Source organism: Rhinolophus ferrumequinum, chromosome 16 (genome assembly GCF_004115265.2).
Source record: "Rhinolophus ferrumequinum isolate MPI-CBG mRhiFer1 chromosome 16, mRhiFer1_v1.p, whole genome shotgun sequence".
Lineage (NCBI taxonomy): Eukaryota > Metazoa > Chordata > Mammalia > Chiroptera > Rhinolophidae > Rhinolophus > Rhinolophus ferrumequinum.
In genome coordinates, this window is record NC_046299.1 from 4,415,031 (window position 1) to 4,438,321 (window position 23,291).

General features: G+C 45.6%; 1 protein-coding gene across 2 annotated transcripts in view; it reads right to left on the reverse strand.

Moving 5' to 3' along the window:
• The window catches only part of DOCK1 (dedicator of cytokinesis 1), a 455,780-nt gene that overhangs the window by 327,331 nt on the left and 105,158 nt on the right, over positions 1-23,291 (reverse strand). For both annotated transcript variants that reach the window (XM_033130588.1, XM_033130587.1), the window contains exons 22-23: positions 21,241-21,375; positions 15,335-15,443 (exon numbers count right to left, since the gene is read on the reverse strand). In XM_033130588.1, coding sequence (XP_032986479.1) covers positions 15,335-15,443; positions 21,241-21,375 — 244 coding nt within the window. The remainder of the gene's footprint in view (positions 1-15,334; positions 15,444-21,240; positions 21,376-23,291) is intronic.

Genomic DNA, 23,291 nt, shown 5'->3' on the forward strand with positions numbered 1-23,291 from the left:
CCTGACTGGGACACAGGCGTCCCCCACCCAGTCTTGGATTAAGGACAGGAAATCCATGGCTATGGAAGCTGCTGTCACTCGAAAGGTGACAACCAAGCTCGTAGTTCCACGTAGCAATATAGAGACCCCCAGAAAAGCGATGAAAGCAGACAAGAGTGACAACAGGAAAGAAGCAAGAGGCACACTGACAACCTTGGGTTGGGTTTGAGGCAGGGGGCATCCAGGGCATACAGCCCTTCTCAGACGTGGGGACCATAGATACATGAAGCAGGAAGCAGCAAGGCAGGAAGGCTCAAATGAACAAAAATGCCCTGCACCTAGGGTCCCCATGAGTGCCAATGAGTAAGCAAGAACCATCACACACACAGACCGCAGAGCGGCTAGCAGCCACTTCCTTCTTCCAATAAGAACGGCAGCTCACAGTTACATGCCTCATAAAATCATTATATCTCCTCATAAAAGGCAAATATAAATGGACAGGTTTTATAATTCTCTGAAAATAGGATTTATTTTGCCAAAATAGAGCACCACAGGTTCAGGGACCTTTCAGATAGAGATGACATCTTTAATTCAAAAAGACAGCAAACCTTCATTTAACTACCTTGGGGGGTGGGTCAGGAAGGGTTAAGAATGAGATCCCGCCCGACTCTGAAGAGGTTATGGACATAATTAGGAGCTAATGAGTAGACACCAGGAGGGCAAGGGAGGAGAGAGGCAAATTACAGGCTGGCGAACTCCATCCTCGCTCATGACAAATGCAAGACCAAAGGTGTCCTTTTAGAAATATTAAATTACTGAGTAGGAAAGTCCAAATTCAAACACAGAATAAATAAAACTGATTTTCAGTAGCCTAGCATTAAAGACAGGCTGGTAGAGACAGATTCAGTGGCAACTGTGACACATAATTTAAGTCCCCACTTAGGGCTTAAGTCTTCCAGGAAGAATGGGAATCTGCAGGAATCTTCAGGTGGGTGAGATGCCAGGAGCCAGGGGATGCCTGGAAAACCTCAAAGGAGGCCCATGGCCACACAACCTCCCACCTCTTTCGAGGAGGTGACATTTTCCACAGGCAATGGAATCTAGCCCCAGGAAGAACAAAGACCCGAAAGGCTAGATATTAAACAGTAATTAGAATATAAAAGCCAATAGCAACCAAACCCTGTAGCGCGGGGGGAGATTAGTAAAAAGTCTGAAGAATGACCAGTTTCCAAAAGATGAAATGTTCTTAGTTTCAAGTTTTCAAAGGAAATGAACAAGCCAGCGCAGCGTGATACTGGCGAGAATGCAGACTTTCTGAGCGGGAGGCGTCTTGGAATTTCTCACTTCCAAAGGCCTAAGAGGAGATGTGGTGGAAAGAAGAGTTGAGAAGGACTGCTCTGCACTGTGGCACATGAAAGATTTCACCGTCTTAGGAAGTATAAGCATGCCATCATGGACTTACTCCTGCTTAAAATATGGATTTGTCTGCCAAAGCCTCATTCTCCTAGCTGGAAGAGGTGAATGGCAGCCCAGCCACGACAGTGATTATCCTAAATTATGAGTAAGTGGGGTGTAAATGAGACTTTGCTCCACTGAACTTCACATGGTGTCAAAAAAAATGAGCTGGAGAACAGACTTGAAATATCACACTGCAGGTACACGAATTTGGGGAGCTACGATTAATTTAAAATACAAAGATACGTCATTTATAAAAGACTGACTACTGCATGACACTAGTATTTCTTTTAAAAATCTGTCTCTCTGCACTTGAAAGAAATTACTTCCCAAAGCAAGCAAACGATAGACAGCATTTTGTCCTTTTCCGCCGATTCAGTTTCCTTTGATGTTCGCTGTCTATTTTGAAGAGGTGACCATTTCACTTCCAGAGAGAGGATCACAGAGAGTAAATACAGAAGGAACCCAAGAACACGGTCTACACCCTTCCTTTATTTCATGGATAGGGACAAGAAAACTCAGTGCAGTAAAAAGTTTCTGTCTGAAAGAACCCGAGAGGTGCAAAGGCTCACATTCCAGACCGGAGAATGGAAGAAACACGCCCAGAACCCAGGGACGGGTGAGGGAAACGGCCTTAGCTTTGGTGGAGCTGTGGGTTACATCACGTAAGCATCCGTCAGAGCTGGCACCTCACAGTCGTACATTTCAATGTACATGAATTATACCTCAATTTAAAATTCAGCTCTTTCATAAAGGGATTTCAAACGAAAATTCTAAAAGTAAGTAGATTGAATATGCCAAATAAAAGACAAAATTGTCTGATTAGGGAAAACAATAACCAAATGCTGCTTACCATATGCTCTCCTTAAATATAAGAACAAAGAAAGGTCGGCAATAAAAGGATGAAAGATCCTCCTTGCACACACCGGCCCACAGAAAGAGCAGCTGTGGCCTCGGAAGGGAGCCAGGCGTGCGTGCCCCAGTGACACCGCCACCCTCGTCTGGGCATGAGACTGGAGAGGAAAGGACTCGCCCAGTGTCTCCCAGGTCCTAACGCAGTGCTCTTCCCCTCCTGGCGAGAAGGAGCTGCTGGAGAGCCCACTGAGCAGCTGAGGACCCCCGAAGTGAAGGAGAGCCAGAACGCAGGGGACAGAGCCATCTGTATGTCACACGATGACTCAGAACACGTCATATCCTCCACTGAAGATGACTGGTCCCCTTGGGAAATGGTCCTTATTGCCTATGAATACCTGTCACATACTCAGGCTGTCACGCTGATGCTGCATCACCTCTCTAGCTGGTTAGGACACCCTGACTGAAGAACAGGTGTCAGCCCCACAAATCTCCCTGGGACAATTGTCAGCATGAAGGGCTTGCTGTGCCCGCCGAGAAGGCGCTCCCAGTGAGTGCCACAGAGATCTGACAGGGGACTTGCCAGATTCCAGGAAAACTTTTGTGCAATGAAAGACATATTTTACTTAAAAATGTAAATGCAAAAAGTTATCCCATGACAAAAATAAAAGCACTAATGAAGAATTTCATGAGATAAAATTTCTAAGAACTCATGTAATTTTCATACTGAGAGACACCCGGCGGGGGGAAGTCCATTTTCCCCCTATTCCTTCCCTAGGAGATCTTGTCCTTTTCGAAAAATGTGGTTTTAGATTAAAAAATAAACCCATATTTCAATTCTCAATGAGTCAGTTCAGGATCTCTATCTGATGATCAGAACATATCCACACTCCTCTTCTCAGCTCTGAGGTCCCAGGCTGGGACCAAGGCTGCCTCCAATGCATGTCCCCTGCTCCCAATGGAATTCTCCACTCCTGCCCCCAGGTTCCTGTTTTCCCCAAAACACAATCCACGGGTTCCACCTCCATCCTCTCTTTTTTCTTCTCCCTCATGTCCCCAGCCTTCTGTCCCCTCCCTGAATTGTGGCCCCATCTCAACGCCCACCCACCCCTCAAAGCTCAGTGCCAGTCCTATGAAATCCTGTGATTTCAGGGTCCATGCCACTTTCTCTGGGTCCTTGCTTGCCTGTCTTTGAGAAGCAATCAAAGAAAGAAATGAAAATTTCATTTAAAAATAATCCTCCTACAGTTTTTGTTGGCTCAAGATTCTGTGACAGACAAAGTTTTAATAATGAATCACAAAGAACACTCAGCTTCCACCCCAGCCTGCTGCCACCAGGGATGGCTGCCCTGTGGCCCAAGGGTACCTCTGGCTGCAGTAGGAAGGTGGGGAACTTGAAAGGGTAAGTGCCCGGTAGTCACTCACTAGACACACCCAAAGGGAAATTCCAGTAAAGGAATCATCTAACCTGGAATTAACTTACATACTGCTGAGCCAGTGCTTTGTCCTCATGTCCCCTCTACTGACCTGGAAAAATAAGGCAGCAGAAAGGAGAAGGGGCCAGCTGCTGGACCACGTAAATCAGCAAGGTGACTGCCAGGGGTAATGGATGCACAAAGCGACTCCTCTGAAGGATGCTTTGATGGGAACCCGTCAGCAGAGTCATGAACTACCCAGGAACTCCCACAAGATGACTGGCCTGACAAATGGCAGTAGGAAGCGCGTTTTTCCCCATCTTAACAGAAAATGAATCACTTAAAAGAAAAATAATGATAGACGTGACAGTCACCTAATTTCTCAGACATAGCACCTTTACGTTTAAATCTTGAGTGGTGACCACACAAAACGTGGAATGTCACAAAGTAGATTTCTTGGAATTCTATGAAGATACTATTTTTGAAAATTAATTATACTTCCATTATGTTTTACCTAATCAGACAATGAGGACCATAGTTCTTCCTTCACCATTAAACTAGAGAGAGACAATTTATGCCAAAAGAAAACTAGTGTCTCTAAGAATCAATCACGGTAGCTAAAGGTTACACAGGAAAGAATAAAACCTGCCTGGTTTTAATAAGATACGTCTTTTATAGCCTTTTTTTTTTTTTGTCCTTTACCTCTTCCCTAATTCAATACACCATACCGAATGTATAGAATTTCCCAAGGGAAAAATAATTCTACTTGAATTATAAAAGTGTCACATTCACAGTTCACAGAGACTAATGCTATTCAGCTCCTCATCAAAATTATATTGCCTGGCACAAGACTCCAAATAACACCAGTGCAATGTATAAACGGAATACCTGCCTTGGGGTATCATGGGAAAAGCAATGGGCTAAAGAATGGAAAGCCAGGCGCCGGCTGCCCTCACAGGACCACTCCACTCTGTTCCTGGGTAAATTCCTAACAACACCTCTGGATGTGACTCTCCCACTCCCCAGTTCCCTGATTCCCCAGTGCTGGCTGCTCGAGTGCTTTTGAAATCTGACTTCACATCAAGTCCATGACTTCATCAATACATACCCCAACATAATTGATTCCACCATAAAAGTTTGCAAAATGGTTTTAATGAAATTCTGTAATTATTCGATACAAGTATATGATGCTCACATATGAAATATTCCTTTTGCGCAGTTGTGAATGCTACAGCACCCGCCGACAAGTGTGAAGTGTGTCAGTACAAAATACTTAAGTTCTGGTCTCCTCTCGGGCCCCAGCTTGGGCTGCTTGGCGCGGGGGCGGGAAACCAGTCCTAAACGAAGGTTTTAACTACCCATTCCATCAGCCCAGCAGACAGGGCCAGGGGACAGCTGCAACATTCATTTCACAAAGTCACAGAGTTGCACTGGCTTCAGCTACGTGCACAGATGTCATGTCAGGCCTCCTATTGGCAGCTGCCAGCCCTCTCTCTCCACTCAAGAGAAGACTCAACTTCTCTTTCCAATTTCCTTGAGTCTTTTCCTTTCAGGGATGGTCTCCCTCCTTTACAGGAAAGTCAGGGAGGGTTCTTTCTGAGGACTGTCATGGCCTTGAAGAGACAGGCAGTGACTACTCCTTGTCCTCTGGGATTATAAACAGTAAGAAAACTACAAGCCTCTGACTACTGGTGGCCATTTTCCTTGAAATGGACAGAAGAAAGTGAGCCAAGAGTGAGGAAACCTTTCAGCCCCTGCAAAGAGTCATGCCCATCTAAAGCCTTGGACTGCCCAACTACATGAATCAATTATTTCCTTCTTTTGGAACCTAATTTGAGTTGGTTTTATGCAATTAGATTATGATAGCTTTATAGTAAGACCTGACATCACGCAGCATCAGTCCCCTGACTTTGATCTCCATCCAGATTGTGCTGACTCTTCTGGGTCTTCTGTCTCTTCGAATAAGCTTCAGAATCAACTTGTCAATATCCCCAAAGTAACTTGCTGGGATTTTTATTTAGATGGCATTGAATCTCTAGATCAAGTTGGAAAGAACGGACATCTTAACAATATTGAGTCTTCTTCTCCATAAACTGGAATATCTTTCCATTTATTTAGAGTTTATTAGAGGTTTATGCCACTTACAATCAAAAGAGGCTTCAATCCACAGAAACTCAAAATATAAACCAAAACTACAAAAACCTACAGCAAATGCATTTGTGAATTGCACGAGTGAGATGCACGTAAGCTTTTGCAGACTCTCTACCTTCAGTTCACTTGAGAAGACCCTGTTTAGACTGGTCAGACTGTTTTTGACCCTGTTTGAAAGCTCCTCATCTTTCCTAGAGCAAAATCTCTCTGAGGAGGCTCCCTGGGACAGCTGCAGTTTTAAGATCCCAGAGAAAAGCCAGTGGACGAGGGGTATACATGTGTCCACCCACGCCTCAGCTACTAAAACGCATAGCCTTTACATGATTATGTTCTCTGCCCATCCCTTTGGAAAGCTTTTTCATTATTACTTTTCACAGACACCATGGTGGCCCTGGAAGGATCACAAGAGATAACAAGCATCAAAAGGCTTTCAGGAATGAGAGTGCCGCACAAATAGAAGGGATCAGGATTATTTCCTGCTCCACAATCCATCTGGACAAAAGCAGCAGATGAGTTCTCTCCAAACCGTATGGGAGTCTGGGTTTGGTATTTCCACTGCATTATGTAACCAAGTTTACAATAGCAGTGCACGCTACATCTGCACCAAAACCAACAGCCAGTCAGCCAGCAGCACCACTAAGGCGACACCGGGCAAGGAGCAGAGAACAAGAAAATGAGAGCCCGGTCCATGCAGTTAGAAACACAGGAACAGGAGATCCGGAGGGTGCAACAGGTAGTAAATGGGGACGTACCAGCACCGAGCAGCCGCACAGGGTCAGTTTTCTTAAGACGGCGCGAGGCGGAGTTACTGTAATAATAGCAGGTCCCAGGAAGAGACCACGCTCACGCAGCGTCTCGGGAGACGCCCGCCGTGGATGTCTACACAGTCTACACTCTCCACCCACTTCTTAAGATGTGTCCATCTTGCAGTTGCTTCAGCCAAAGATTCGGGAGGTGATCGGGACCGCTCCTTTCCTCTTCCTCACCGCCCACATCAGACCCACCACCACAGCCGGTAAATTATCCCAGCAAGTCTCCATCACCTCAAAACTCTTCACAATAATGCAGCCCACTGGCTCTCAACGGGGCAGTGTTGCTCCCCACCCCCACCCGAGGGGACACGTGGCAATAGCTGGGGACATTTCTGGTTGTCACATTAAGAATGACATCTGGTGTGTGGAGGGCGGGGATTCTGCTAAACACCCTACAGTGCACAAGCCAGTCCCCACCACCAAGAACCCTCAGCCCAAATGGCGTTGGCGTGGAGGCGGGGAGCCACTCAAGCCGGGTGTCCCATGGTCGCTCACACAGCAAGATGATACGACAGCCTTTCACGCCACTGCCTCCTCTCTCAGCCTCCCCCATCCACCCCGACACAGCAGCCGAAATGACACCTTGAAAAGCCAACTCTCATCAACCGAGTCCTCACCGGGGGCTTCCACAACCTTGAACCAGCCCCCAGGCTCCGCCCACTGTGCCCAGACCTGTCTCTCCAGCCTCACCCTATAGTTCCCACTGTGTCACCGCCCACTCTGTTAACCACCAGTGAGCCTGTCATTTCCTGAAAGCAGCAAATACACTCCTGGAACTTCCCCCACCTCATGCTTTCTTTCCCTAAATCCTCCTTGAACCCAAAACTCTCCCCAACCCCCCTGGTCCCGAAATGCCTTGCGCACACACTGAGGGCTGAGAAGCGCAGGTCTGCAGCCGCCAGCCCACAAGCCGGGCTGGCCTGTGCACTTGGCTGGCGCAGGCCGGCCTTCTCTCTAGCCCTTCTCCAGCCACTGGCCTGGGTGCTTGGACATCCCCGTGGACGTCCACACTGATTTTCAGTGCAGGTTGAATTGTGTCCCAGAAAAAGGTATGTTCCAGTCCTCCCCCCAGCACCGGTGAATGAGCGTCCTTATATGGAAATGGAGTCTTTAAAGATGGAATCAGTTCACATGACGTCACACTGCAGTGGAGTGGGCTCTAGGGGCAGCACGGCTAGTGTCCTTATAAGAAGAGGAGAGACAGACACGCAGGCGGACATCAGGTAAAGATGGAAGCAGAGACAGAGGTGAAGTCTACGAGCCAAGGACGGCTGGCAGACTAAGAGAAAGGCACACGCACACGACAGGCTGTGTGTTAGAGCACTGCTGTGAACTAAACACGGTCCCCTCGAGTTCATGCTGAAGGCTGACCCCGCAATGTGGTGTCAGGAGGTGTGGCCTCGGGGAGGTGACCAGGGTTAGACGAGGACTCTCACGCGGCAGTAGGAGCCGTGCCTCTATAAGGAACATGAGAGCGTGCTTTCTGTCTGTTCCCTGCCAGTGAGGCTGACATGGGAAGGTGGCCATCTACAAACCAGAAGAGATTCCGCACCAGAACCAAGCATGCTGGCACCCTGATCTTGAACTTCCAGGTTCCAGACCGTGAGAAATAAATTTCTGTTGTTTATAAGCCACCCAGTCTGGAGTGTGCTGTGATAGCAGCCCGAGCTGACTATAAGCCAAGCACCCAGAAGGAACTGCGAGAGAGAAAACTTCTCTAAAAAGCTACCAAGCCTGAGGGTTTTGTTACAGCAGTCCTAGGAGAACAAGATCCCTTCCAAGGGGCTTGGTCCTTGCACTCCTGGACTCGGGGCCCTCCGTCTCCTCTCTGGGTCAGCAGAACTTGCCAGAAGGACTGGCCTCCTGAAGATGGATTCTCAATCAGCTGCAGCCATTTCCTTCATGGCTGGCTTCTCTTGAGCTGCCAGATAGTCTGGTTTGACAAGTCTTCCCCCCACATGGATAACATAACCTGAAGCTCGCCATCCAAAACGTCTCGTACTTGTCCACATGAATGATGGAAGACTTGAAAGCAAAGGCCTGACTGGTGTCTTTGGCATTCCTGGGTCAATTAACACAATCAACAACAGCCCCCAAACCTCAAAAAGAAAGAAAGAAAGGAAGAAAAGATTTTATTTGATTGCTTGCTCTTAGTATACTTTTCTGGCTCAAATGCTCCCAATTTCTTTAAACTTTGTGCTGGTCTAAGACGGCCCCATCTCACTGACTGCTTTCTTCAGGGCCCAGACGATTCCAGGCTGATGGAGTTGGATTTGGCAGAACTTTCATCTCCTTACCTGATGCGGCCACCAGTCCCATGCCAAGAGAAGCTCAGGATACATCAGCAGGTCGCTTCTGGGGATTCCACAGCTCCCCATCTGGCTACAGAACCGTCAGTCAAGTCACTCAGTCCCACAAAGTGTGCAATGAAATGGAGTCACAGACACAACGAGAGCCCCGTGGAAAACCATGGCCGGGGATCACATTCAACAGCGCAGCCCAGAAGAAAGGAGCACAGAGGGCACTCGTCCAGGGGGCAAGTCCTAACCAGTCTGGTCACGACTTTCACTGGACTTCGGAACATGTGGAAATCTGGATGCCTCGCGGCAAACAGATGGAACAAGGTTTCTGCCAGAGAGAGGGGGTCAGCCAAGGAGACTTATTAGAGCACTGTTTCTGGAAATGAAAACGAGAAACAATCTAAATGTCCTGAAACACCAAATTGATTAAACAAGTTATGATACAATGATGAGGTAATGTGTGACCTTAAAAAATATGTCCTTCAAAAATGCTAAGGGACGTAGGAAAATAAATGTGGAACAATGGAAGTTGGAAAAGTATGTGTATATATATACACGTACATATATATGTGAATCGATACGAACATAGTTATCATACATCTATATATCATACAGATTTATAGGATGCCCCTACGGAGAAAAAGCACACAATTTTAAAGACAAAACGCTAACCATGTAACCTATGGGAAGATGGGAAGTGAGATAAGTGATGCTTATTTTTCTTAATTCACTTTTGGGTATTTTCACTTGTCTAACAAGATCTCCTACTGCATTTAAAACTGAGGGATAAGCACACAAGAAATGCCTGCTTTGTTTATAGAAATCGGGAACTTGGCACCTGAGGTGGGAATTTCACACCAGGGCCCTGGAGAGGAGCTGGGAGCTGCTATTCCAGTAAATGAGGCTATGCGCAGGTCAAAAGTTACCTGGGAAACCTGATTTCCTCATCTGCCAGGAAATTATATTATTTCTGATCCTTATTTCCATCATCCCTAACACATTCAGGCACTTTTTCCTGAGGACAAAAGAAATTCTAATCTTACAAATTTGTGCGAGGTCACGTGGACCCCAGATGATAGCTTAGAAATAGCCCCAAAGCAACAAAAACTGATAAGGAAGAATTTTGGATAAGATATAAGGCAACTAAGTATAATTCATTTCAAGTCAGGATATTATTTTTAAGGAAATGAAAGCTGTGCTTCTTGGTGGGCAAAACTCAGCCAGCAACCACTGTGTTGATGGTGATTTTGATATAGCTTATTTCCAACACAGTTCCTTCCAGTGAAGACAAAACAGAAATGGCACCCCAAGATGGTGTGAACTGCAACAGACAGGGGAGCCTGCACCCCAGGGATAGCCCCGGGAAGGAAGACAGTGTCAGGCATCTGTGTGCCAGCCTCAGCTGAGGGCGGGGGGACCTCGAATTCAGTGACTCTTCCCCTCAGTCAGGTGCACATAGCCGTAGGGAAACTCACAGAGCATCAGGGGCCTGCTCCTTTACAAGACGATGGAAGAAAACCACTATGTTCCTACAGAACTGAACAGGGGAGTCCGTGGAAGAAATGTGAAGCACCTGAGAAGAACAGTGCTTTTCAAATGAGGGTGGGGACACATTCGTCACTCAGGAAATAAATTTAGTGCCTGTCAACCAGCACTTCCTTTTTTCGTGAAATATATTCGTTCAGAATAGACTAACGGGTACTAGAACAGAACAGAAAATGCCAGAGTGTGTCACATGGAACAAAGAAAGGTAAGTGCGTTTTCATGAAACATTATTGAGTGTCACGTACACAACACGCCCACGCCCACGCCCACGCCCACCAAGAGTCTCTCTCTTAACGGTGGGTCGTGGTCAGTTTCCGCCTACAGAGCTCTGCAATTCTCAGCCCCAGATAGAAGAGCAGACTATGCTTAAGTCACAGGACAGTCTTTTCCAGGATCATCCCAGAGTTGCCAGTACTATTCGTGGAACTCAATGACAGTTCTGCCTGTGATAAGTCTAATTGCAAAGCCCCAAATGCCCCGAATCTTGACCACTAATGGTAGGTAATGAGTGATGAAGAAACAGAACCACCGACTGCCAACAGTGGGGCCATCCCCAAGATCCCGACCCCCAGGAAGCCTTCCTGACGAGCCCCACCATCTCCCTTTACTCCCACTTTAGACACACGTCCAAGTTTTCTGTTATAATTGCTTTACAAGTGAACATGGAATACACCCAGTTAGATGGAAAGCTCTCCAAGGAAAGATGTTTACGTCTTTGCAGCCCAAAGCATCCTGTCCCTCAATGTACATGGTAAGCATGGGTCCCACCCCTAATCACCACAGGACGGCTCGTGTTTAGCAGCTCTCTGGGGAGCTGAAAGGGAAAGAGTGGGGTCCCGGAACCTGCCATCCTAGGCTGAAATCATCACTCTGACCGATCCCAGCTGTGTGGCATTGGGCAAGTTAATGACTATCTCTAGGAGTCTTCCTCTGAAACCAATGACAGTACCTATTTAATAGGGTTATTGTAAGGATCAAAATAAGCTGATAAAGTAGTTAAACCAGTAGGCGATTAGTAAATACCAGTTTTTGCTATTCTAGCACTTGGAGCTCACACTCTTTCTATCAGCCTTTGGTTTGGGGAACTGATTTTCAGGATGCTTGCCAACATCCAGGAGTCTGTGTTCCCTGGGGAAGGTACTCTACTTGCGTCTCTAAGAACTACAGGTGACAAGAGTTGGTTGGGTCACAATGAAGATTTCTGAACTGGAATCTGACCCATTTGTCCAGGGACTTGAAGAATGTCACAGCTTTCTGAGAAAAACAAGGCCGGCACCAGATGTGAGTTTTACGAAAACAGTGAAATCAAGTCAGGAGAGAAGAAAGGGCAGGCCCCCCACTGAGGGTGTAGGGCGTGGAGGTGGGATTGTTTGCATTAAGTCCAGCAGTAGCTGAAGACCTGCACTCACAGGACCTCATGGCCAAGGTGAGCGAAGGGAAGAGCAGGACCAAGTGTGGCTCTGGAGAAGCCACGCCTATGGTTCCACTGGGTCATTCGGGGGAGAGCCAGGCAGTGATCACATGGGGTCCAGCAGAGACGAGGACCAAAGGTTACGGGGTGTAAAGGGCAGAGAACAACACAATGGCAAAGAAGGATCCCCAAAGTATTTCACGAGTGCTGAGAAGGTCTGGGCCTGGTTGTGGGCAAAGTGAGGGGGACCATCTGATGTGAAGCCAGAATCCCAGACGGACAGGAAAGAAGTGTTACTCGGGGCCCGAGAGGGAGGGGTGGGTAAGACCTGAGTGCAGGTGGAAGGGTAGTTCAAGGCTATAAGATGGACTTCTCTCCAGACGGGAGAAAGAAAAGGTGATGTCGGACAGATCTCAGAGGATCCTTTCAGTAAAGCAGACAGACCAGTATCACTTGCTAAATGTGGGGTGGGGTGGGCAATAAACCTGAAGCTTGAGAAGCTGCCAGAAATAGCTGCTAAGGTAAACTCGACAAGGAATTTAAAAGACAATTTTTTTAGTAAAATGGTACAGTTGCTCTGGAAAACTGTATAGTAATTCCTCAAAAGATGAAACACAGAATCTTACCATGTGAGCTGGTAAAGCCACTTCTGGTGTACACCCAAAGGAAGTAAAAGCAAGGACTTGAACATTATTTATACACAAACGTTCACAGCAGCATTATCCACAAGAGCCGCAAGGTGGAAACACCCCCAGCGCCGGTGCGTGCTACAGCACAGGATGGAACGCTCATCGGTCTGAAAAAGGAAGAAAGTCCTGACACAGGCGACTACATGGTGAGCCTTGGAGGCGTCAGACAAGTGAATTAAGCCAGTTGCAAAAGTATAATTGCCGTATGATTCCATTTATATGACGACCCCAGCAGAGGTGATTTCATAGACACAGAGTCGGAGGGTGGGGACTTGCAGCTTGGGTGGATGACAAGTTCTGAGGTGGATGGTGAGGACGGTCGCACACCAATGTGAATGTATTTAACGCCACTTAAAATGGTTCAGACAGTCTATTTTCATGTTATTTCCCATAATAAAAAAATGCTTTTAAGAATGTGGTGGCAGCCCTGAGGTTGGGAGCACGAAGGGGGGACAGGAAAGCAGCAGGTTGGGGAGTCTGTCTCCAGAAAGGCCCAGATGCCCAGAGCCGGAGTCTAGAAGGGAGGCGACCTGAGGACCCGGCAGAGGCGAGAATGATGGAACTGCCACCTAGGCCCTGCAGCGCCCCCCACCCCCGTCCAAACAAACAAAAACTACCCAAGCAATCGGTCTCCCATTTTGTGTTTGCTCACTTAAATGAAATGACTTTGCTGAGAATGTTGTTGAAAGTCACAGGGAAAGCAACGGTGCTGCAAACTCTCGTTTGGCGCCAGGGTTGTCCTGGGGTTCATTGTAACATGATCTGAAACTCCTCTTGCCTCGTACTTCTTTGAGGCGTAAACTGCGGTGGCTGGCTCCACCCTGCAAGGGGGACGTGCGTCGCGTCGTGGCATCTGTTCTGAGAAGGTAACTGTAGGGTGAGGGCTCTCTGGGACACAGCAGCCACCTCCACCCCCACCCCTACCCCCACACGCCACCCCCAACACCACCAAGAAGGCACCAGAGCCTTCTGCCCCCTTTGCCATAAATGGTGCGTACAGATCATCTCGAAAATCAAAAGAGCTAACAAGGGCCACGCTTGCGGAAGCAACGTGTAAGCCCTAAGAAATGCCAGTCTTTGCACACGTTCTCCATGTAAGCTGATTCACAATCGTGTTCCATTTCCACAGAGCAGAACTTAAAGAGTTAAAGCAACACAAAAACCAGGGTCTCAGGATGGCATCCTGGAAGCTCAGATGCTGAGAGAACACTTACTTACCGTGAAAAAACCAAATACAAAATTAGCAACAAGGAGGCAACGTTGCAAATAAAATGAAGTCACCTGTCTTGCAGATGGAAGGTTCACATCGAGGCACGGACGTCACTGAATTCACTCGTGTCTGATAATAAACCACCCAAGTCTCCAGTCACTAAGGGATCTGACATCAGAGGGAGGAGGCAGACAGAAGCCAGGCCTGATCAAATTTAGTACTGTAAGACCGTATTTAGAATCTCGCCACTTCTGGGCTCCAAACTTCCTGTAATTTTTATCTATTCTTACACTTCCCACGTCCGTTTCCCTAAAATGTCACAGGATTTAGTAGTAACTGTCCAGAGCACATTGCTAATTTTAACCTTAGAACAATAAGGGAGCTCGAGGCAACATCGCGTTCCCAAAATAGTTCACCTAAAACGATAATATGCCTACCACATAGCTACTGCCTAAAGAGCACCAGGTCTTTACAACACATTCCTATACAGAACGGGGAATTATATTGAAGAACCCAACAGCTCTGCCAGGCAGCTCCAACACCTTGGAGGTGAAAAGGGACGTGAGGACTTGATTCATATTTAGCTAGGCTGCTTCTCTGGTCACAGCAACCCTGAGACGCATCTGAGCAGAGAGGCATCTTCATTCCAGACCAAATGATAAGTGTTAAAGCTGGGAAATCACGTCCCCACAACATTTGTAAGACAATAGCCATAAAGATGTTTTCTGAAATTATACACCAAAAGAACATTAAAAGAGGAAGTAAGAACAGAGGTGGCTACAGTGAGCAGCCGAGTGAAAGCTCCCAGCTAATCATTTGGAAGATTCTTCTCCTGGAAGGAATTAGCAGAGGTAGCAAAGTGCAAATTGCACAGCTCCTTCTGCAATAAGTCAGCCCCACGGAAATCACCAGAACAGGCACGCCTGAGCGTGCGGGTCCTGGGGCTGCTCCGTGGGCCGCTGGCACCCCCACACCAGGACGGTATGAAGAACACTCAGACCCCGTGCAGATGAAGGCAGCTTTCTTCTAATGGGCAGCAGGGTGAGAACAGGTAATCAAGGTGCTGAAAAGAGTAGGAACCTGGACCCCTGGCCCTGCTGCAGGCAGAAGATGCACGAAAAGATAAGGATGTGACACCACTTGCTCGGCACAGACTGAGGCCTGGCTGATGCCTGGGGCAGCGACGCCCCCGCCTCCCACATCTGCTCAGGTCCTAAATACCCACAGCATCGTTCTCCTCAGCTGCCTCCTATTTACATCAGGTAAATTCAGAACCTCTCCTTGCAGAGGACGGAAGACATAGCAATGACAGGATTGCAGAGCACCTACAGAGGACGGAGAAAGCAACTCGCTTACATGCGGAGCATGAGCGCATTCACTGCAAAAGCCAATCGTGGGCCTTCTGCTCAAGTTCAGGCATCGCGGGATGGAGAGCCCACTTCTCTCAGCCCCCAGGGCATCCTGCCTCTCACAGGCGGCCTTGACAGTGGCCGGTGCCGGGAAACCAGGGCCTACCTTCACCCGGACCGTCTGGTCCGACACACTGGTCATCATGTCGCTGATGGACTGGAACAGCTGCAGCAAGGATCCCATGAAGTCGGCCTCTCCCTTGTTCTCGTATAGTCTGCAGAGGAACACAGGAAACTGTGGGCCCAGCAGACAGCACCTCGCCACTTTCTGCTCCTGCAGCTTCAGCTATTCGAGGTACTGTCTGGCTGACGAGTTGTAATGTCAGTGGACGTTTCCAGCATCCACGAAAACATGGGAGGGGTTTGGAAATCAGGTTGCCGGGGACCACTCAGCTCTGGGGTCATGCCTTCACATGAAAGAAGCTCAAGTTTACCCGTCGTGTGTATTGTCTCCACTGTAACAGAATACATTCCATACACAGAAAAGTATGGAAAGAAAGGGAAACAGAAAGGCAGGAAGAAAAGAAGGAAGGATGGAGAAATTCAGCTTCAATTCCACCCCAAAGAGATTACACCACTAACATTTTGGTGTTTTTCCTGCCGGAACACATAAGGTCACATAATTGACAGAGACACTAAATGGCCTCAATTTAACATAATCTTATAACCATTTGAAAATGACATAATAGTAAACTCATAATTACATCAGTTCAGAGTAATGGTGGTAATCAAATTCATTCATCACAGAATTGGTCCTGACAGGAAAACTTTCAAGAAGGGGAACATGCTAAATAAATGGATAATAAGAAAGGCACGCATTGGTTACATGTATGCAAATATATGTTGTTAATTATAAATAAGTTTCATCTATAAATTATTTATTAGCAGTTACCTCAAGTTGCTGTGTGACTAAGAAGCAATGTATTTGCATTTTAAAATGTTGCAACTCAGATGTTTTATTAATACAGACTGTCTTGCTGCCTAATTAAAAGTATACCATACCTGAAAACTTGTGTACAATGGAAAATTGTGTAAACTAAGCGATAATTAATTACCCTAGAGGAACTCATTTGAGTTCCACTGCAAAGCAACACATTCTGTCCAAAATGGGACATTGCAACCGAGTGTATCCGTTTTGTAAAGGGTATTCACATAGGAGTTTGCTTAAATGGCGTACCAAACAATGAAAATTATGGAGTCATGAACTTCTGCTTGTAGGTGACATGCAACAACATTTGGCAGACACGGGTGCAAACACTTGAAAGGCTTCAAGCGTGCAGTCATTCACCTCCTCAGGATAACCGCCAATTCCTACAACTCGATGAGTCAGGAGACTAAAAAGAGAAATGAAAACCTCTATAAAGCAGGAGAGTTTTCATCAGTCTTCATGATAATGAAAAGAGCTTGGAAAAGGCCAGGGGGAGAGCCTCAGCTTACACAATGGACTGTAAGTTGAAAACCCTGGAGAACCAGGAGCAAACAAACATAAACCGAGGCTTCCCAAGGCTACATGCAGCCTTTACTCAGTGCAGTCCCTGTAGAGAAAGGCGGTTGCCCACGATGGCTGCCAAGAAGGGGAAAGAATGAATTGTCTCTGAAAGAAGGTCATATCATCTGGAGCTTTTCCACTTTCACATATACACAGTCCTGCATACTACTAAACAGTAAAAGAACAGACCGATGGGTGAATCAAAGAAGAAACAGATTCAAAGATTCAAAGAGAAACAGATTCAAAGGTGATCAAGATATTGTAGTTAGCTAACAAGAATGTCAAAATACATGTAATTATTATCCTTTAAAATAAAGAGAAAAACATGAAGAGATAGACAAAAATATGAAAAATAGAGAGAGGGCAAAAACCGAAGTGAAGATGAAAAATTTTAGTAGAGAAATGAATCCACAGGAAAGAATCAAATGAAAATTCTAAAACTAAATCAAATATAGTACCTGCAATCAAGAATTCGTTATATGCATTAAATTTAGATTAGACACAGAAAAAGACAGAATTACTGAAACGGAAGACAATTAACAGGAAAATAAACAAGCGAAAAGATGAAAAACATGAAGACAGTGTTAGAGATACGAAGGGCACAATGAAGAGAACTAATAATATACACGTAACTGAACTGTCAGAAGAAAAGGAGAAATACAATGGAACAAATGAAACAATGGATAATGGCCATGGATTTTCCAGAATTAATAAAAGACATCAATCTAAAAATAATAGAAGCTCTGAAAATCCAACGTAGGATAAACAAAAATGAAAGTATCCCTGTGCAATCCACAGTAAAACTACTAACAACCACAGCGAAAGAAATTGTAAAAGCAGCTAGGAAAACAAGAAAAACACCATCACCTGCAAAGATGCAACAATAAGTCTGAGCACAGATTTCTCACCAGAAATGACGGAAACTAAAAGAGAGCAGGATAACATCTGGAGGAGGAAAATAACTGCCAATCTAGAAATGTATATTAAGTGAAAATAGCCTTCAAAAACAAAGATGAAATAAGGGATTTGGAGCATTTTTCGGTAATGAAAGGGAGGTCTCTAGAGTCTCCCCTCTTAGTTTTATCAAATAAAGCAGGAAGAGCAGCTTGCCTGAGCCACCTTGAGGTGGAACAAGGAATGAGAGGGAAGAAGCCAGAGGGATATCAGTAGATAAATAGATGAAGAAAACATAGTCACCATTCCTTGCTCTACTTAAATGTTATACATATTCATTAACAAGGAATGACAGGATCTTTGTCTATAAACTACATTCTATTTTCGTTACCCAGGAAATGATAGCAAAATGACAGGTCTGCAACAACTTATTCCTGATCAATAATGATTCACAAAGCTAACACCCAGACGACAGGCAAAAGCTCCACAAAGCACCTGACAGACAGAAGAGCAACACAGCGATAAGTAGCTTAATAATTAGATTCAGAAGGTCTCGTGCAGGATGGATCTGTTGGCTGGCTTTCTAGACAATGTGATACGCCCACACAGAAAACACAGACAAACAAACACCAGCAGAGAAGTACCCCTGACTATCATCAGGCATCTTTCCGCGGTTCCCCACGACCCAAATGTCTTTGGGTCACAGGTGTAAAGCTGCATTTCTCATTTCAAAACAAAAAGAGCCTCCTGAACAAAACAAAGGGTAGGAATTCGCACAGTGAGAAAAATAGTGCAACCACAATGGCAAGCTTCGATATCTTCATCTCCAAAGCTTCCCCCTTTGTTCTCTGCAAGAATAATCACCCTCCATTATCCTGGCATTTTACAAAGCTACTACATCATATGAAAATACAGCAGACCACTTTGAAAGAAGAAGAAGAAGAAGAAGAAGGAAAAAAAGATCTCAAAAGTTTCTTCCAACTGCAAAACGAAAACCACACCTGTCAATTCTAGCTGTGAGCACAGCTGTTTTTCTCCCAAGGGAGTAAATGTGTTACAGCTAAGATGAGGAGAAGCCTATTGAGTTCTCTCCCTCACCTCTAAAAATACCCGATGAGGCCTGCTTAGGGCGAATTAGGGATCGAACATCCTAGACCTCTGTGTGGGACACAGGGCTGCTCTTTCTTTAAGCAGCCTATGCAAACTAGGAATATTATTTCGTCTACAACTAACACCTTTGCTGTCACAGATGCAGAACCACTGAGATGGGTCAGGCAGCAGGGAGTGGGGCTGAGCGAGAGAAGCAGACCTCACTATTGTCCATGATGCTAAGGTCATGGTTTTCTTCCGACCATAGAATCTCTAAGATACTAAAACACCTCGGCCGTTTCAGACTACAGATTTAAATTTAAGAATATTATCATTGCTAGACAGCGTGGCTACAGCTGTGCTCGCGGGTTTGAAAGGAACGTGTCCTTCCCCGCACTCAAGAATTGTAGAAGGCAGCCGAGATACACATTTAGGAAACACTTGGAGAATAAAAAAAATAAATAAAGTCAAGAAATGAACCTTCACTCTGGGATCGAGTCAGGGCTCCAAAGTTCATAAAGTACTTGTTGGAGAAGAAGAAAGGGGGCAGGAGTGAGGAGGGTGGAGGAAAGAACCAGGGAAGGAGGGAGAGAGGGAGGGAGGACTCTGACCAACCAAATCCCCAGAATCACCCCAGTATCTGGTCAGTGAGGCAGGCAGGCCCAGACAAGGGCCTCGGAAGAATGAGGAAGCCGTGCTGCCTTCTGACAATTGCTGCTTCTAGGCTCTGACCTCTCTGCACTTTGTGTCCTGGACAGTCGCAGCTCGTTTGACAAACAAGTCATCCAGCCAAGAACCTCAGCCTGGGGTCAGGCCCGGCTCCTGCTAGAGCCACTTCAGGACGAAGGCTAGTCCAGGACAAACGGTCCATGCCAACAGCGCGTGAGTGCCAAGCAGCAGAACGAAGGCATTCCTCAGCACGGCAACCACAAAGCCCTTCCCAGGCCCGGACAAGGGTCTGCTGGGCAGCTCGCCCTGTTCCTGCACAACGTGGTGGGACCGCGTCACGCCTGTGGGTCACTTAGGGCTCCACTGATTTAAAGCCAGAGACACCGATGCCAGGAGTCTCTGAGATTGACCCCCAAACTCACGGGGAAGAGAGACTCCGACGAGGCTAATTAAGGAGGATTTCGTGACCCAGAATGGGTTAGCGCCGTTCAAGCCGTCAGGAAGCAGAAACTGGGTCACAAGTATGAGGAACGGAATGCTGACTGCCCGTCCTCTCTGTAGCTCTCCCTCACTACGTTACTCAAAGAGCTCCGATTTGTTGAAAGCAACAACAGGCGCATCGAAACACCCTTTCCAACTTCCTTTCCATCTAAGGAGCTCACGTGGCATACTTCTGGCCAGTGAGATTAAAGCACACGTCACTTTGCAGGGACCGGGAAAGGTCTTCGTAAGGAGAGGCACTGGCAGAGCCCATTGCCCTTCACCTTTCCCTCCCTGCTGCCTGCACCACGCTTCCCTCTAGGCTGGGTTATGAAGACCGTCCCTTTCCCCTTGGCCCTTCGGGAGAAGACGGCTGCTGCAGACCGAGTGAAGAGGAAACAGGAAGGTACTGATTTGGGCCCACACGGATCCAATTCTCAGTTTCCCAGTTTTCACCACTATGCTTCCAGAGTGCTGTGCTTTTAAAAGGTGACACGCGCTCTCTAATTCTGAGGGCTGCGGGCTCAGGAGCTGTGTCTCTGTGTTTAGAACTCACAACAAGAACGTCCCTCCAATAACCAACACAACTCACAGTACACCACCCAAAGCCACCGTCGCCCAAGAGAAACAAGCGGCGCGAGTCAACTTTAACTCCTCACACGCAATCTATCTTCTTTTCACATCTCTTCATTCAGAATTAAATATCGTGGGACGACTGAAACTTATTTGAGCACAGCTCTATCTGCCGATCTCGAATGAGGTCATCAATACACTAGTACTTCGTGCTAATACATGTTCACAAACAGTTCATGAACTGACCCACAACCACAGTGTCCACTCAACATGGCCGTTTCCGATGTGGGCATTTCTCTCTGGAAACGAAACATGATTGTGCTTGAAGGAGAAAGACACAGGAAGCCCCACCGTCTTCCCAAGTGAGGCAATTTCACCTGGTTTCCCTTTTCATGGTTGTTGTGGCTTGTTTGTCTGAATGTTTGTCCTTTTGGAGCTCTTTTCTATGTAAAGACATACTGAAAAGGACGGCAGAACCCTTGGTATACACCCTGCCCTACATTTGAAGCACTCGAGATACTTTCAGCGGACAATGGTTTCCTCCCACGTACATGTGTCTGACTCAGGAAGAGGGCTGGCCCCTGAGGGCTTGCATCCACTGTACTGGGGAGAAGTGGGGGCCAGTTACAGTGAGAGGGGCAGGCCCACGCCACTACTGCTGTCTATTGCTGCTCTGTCATGCTAGAAAACAAGGAAAGGACAGAAACAGAAAGGAAGAGAAAGCAAAAGGGAAAGAGGAAGGGTAAAGGAGAAGAGAAAGGAAAGAAGGAACGGATTTCCTAAAAGCACCTTGGAGAGCCAGCCCAGGCGACACCTACTGATTGAACAGGACCCGGGAGCGCACGATAAACTTGAAGATGTACTCCAGCGCTTTCATGGCTTTGTACAGCTGCTCACTGATGGCCGGCTTCTCGGCATTGTCCACGTAGTTCCGCAACACTTTTGTCAGCTTCCTGTTCGTAACGGAAACACAAATTAATAAGGTCAGAAAATGACAACACCTCGATCCTTAACTGGGACAGAAATACACAAGTGGGTTATCTGTATTTTGGTTCACACTTATCACCATATTCCCATTGGTAAAATGCATTCTGACAAAACTAAAAGTGACCCATAAAAATAACTCTCAGAGGAGCAAGATCTGAGCGTTTAACAAGCACTTACTAAGTTCTTGAGGTTTTTCTAAGCTTTCCAATGCGGTGTTTTTAATCCCCACAATAACGCTGCAAGGCAAGTCATGGGTCTTATCCCTAATTACAGATGAAGCAGCCAGGCTTAGACAGGTAGGCCAGCGTCCCAATGTCAAATAAAAAGGTCAAAGGGACTTTCTCTACAGCCCAAGAGAAGCATAAAAAAAATCTTTGCAAAACGGCATTATACTGAATATGGTCTGGAACTAGATGATCATTGCACAAGATTTGAATCTCTAATACTACAAGTGTATACTGAACTGTACATCTGAAAATGGTTAAATGTTAAATTTTGTTACATAAGTATTTTACCAAAATACAGAAAGTCATTATATGAAAGAGTATTTGTTATCGAAAACCATCTCAGCCACCTCTATTCATTTTAGTTCTTTCTCTAAGACTAGAGTTCTTAAACTCAAAAAAAAAAAAAAATTCAGAACTAATTTTTCAAATTTTCAGGAAACATTCTTAGTTTTTAATGAGTTTTCTAAGAAACTTTATATAAAAGATAATGAACAATCTATGAGAATAACATGGGTAAATACATAAAATGATTTGTATTTTTTTTGCATTTTCTAAGATTACACAAAAACAGTTATAAAAGCATAATGACTATACTTCTCTTAGAGTCTATTTTTTTATAAATTGTGATCTAAAAACAATTAACTCCCTAACAAGAAAACATAACAGAAATTTACATAGTTTATCACATACCAAAATTGGTCAGAATTATTTTTAAATTTTCCACACCATTATCTAAGTAATTATAGAACTTTGGTATAAATTAAGTATATACTGGAACTTTGATTTTAATGCATAGCTTCATAAATTATATTAAGTGCTTAATTCATAGGTAGTTTAAAGAAATACTTGTTAAAATAAAAGCGAAAGAATTAAGATTTTTCTATTTTTCTGTAATTCAAATAACCAGAAAGTTCAAGTGGCAGTAAATTTGCTCAAAACTTCAGAGTATGTGAGAAGGTTAATTAAAAAAAAAAAAAAAAAAAAAAAAAAAGACTCCAAGAGGCCATATCCAGGTGTATCACAGAAAAAGAATCAGATTAAAAAATCAGCTTCATTAATAAATAAATGCATACAAAGTAAAATAACACAAAGTAAAATAAACTGTCCCATATATACGCAAATAGAAAAGACTGAAAATTAAGGTGGTCGGATGAGATGTGGGGAAGCCGGGCCCCTGCTGGTGTCAGAACTGACACAGCACGTTTGGGGCAATAAACTGGTAATTTCTACAACAATTAAAAATCTTCAAATCTTTACACACCAGCAGTTCCACCTGTAATTTATTCTACAGAAACAATTATAAATATTAAAGGCTGTTTACTGCAGCAATGTCTACAATTGTAAAACTATGCACACGTCCATCCTTTGAGGACTGATTACAGAAACGATACTACATCCTTACAATGGCACACTGCACGGCTTCTCAATACAAAATGTGAGGGCCAGAAGGAGAGATGTTGCATCATGACCACCATGGAAAAACGGCCAGCTATGAGGTTTCTTTGCTTTTCAAAGAAAAACAGCGTTTTCAGAGCAGCAGGTGTGGTGGGGACCACTGTAGCAGACGTCTCTTCCATTCACCTCTTTGTCCGTCTCTGTGACACTGTCCTGGCTTGTGCAGCTTTGCACGATGGTCTTAAAATCAGTATCTTCTT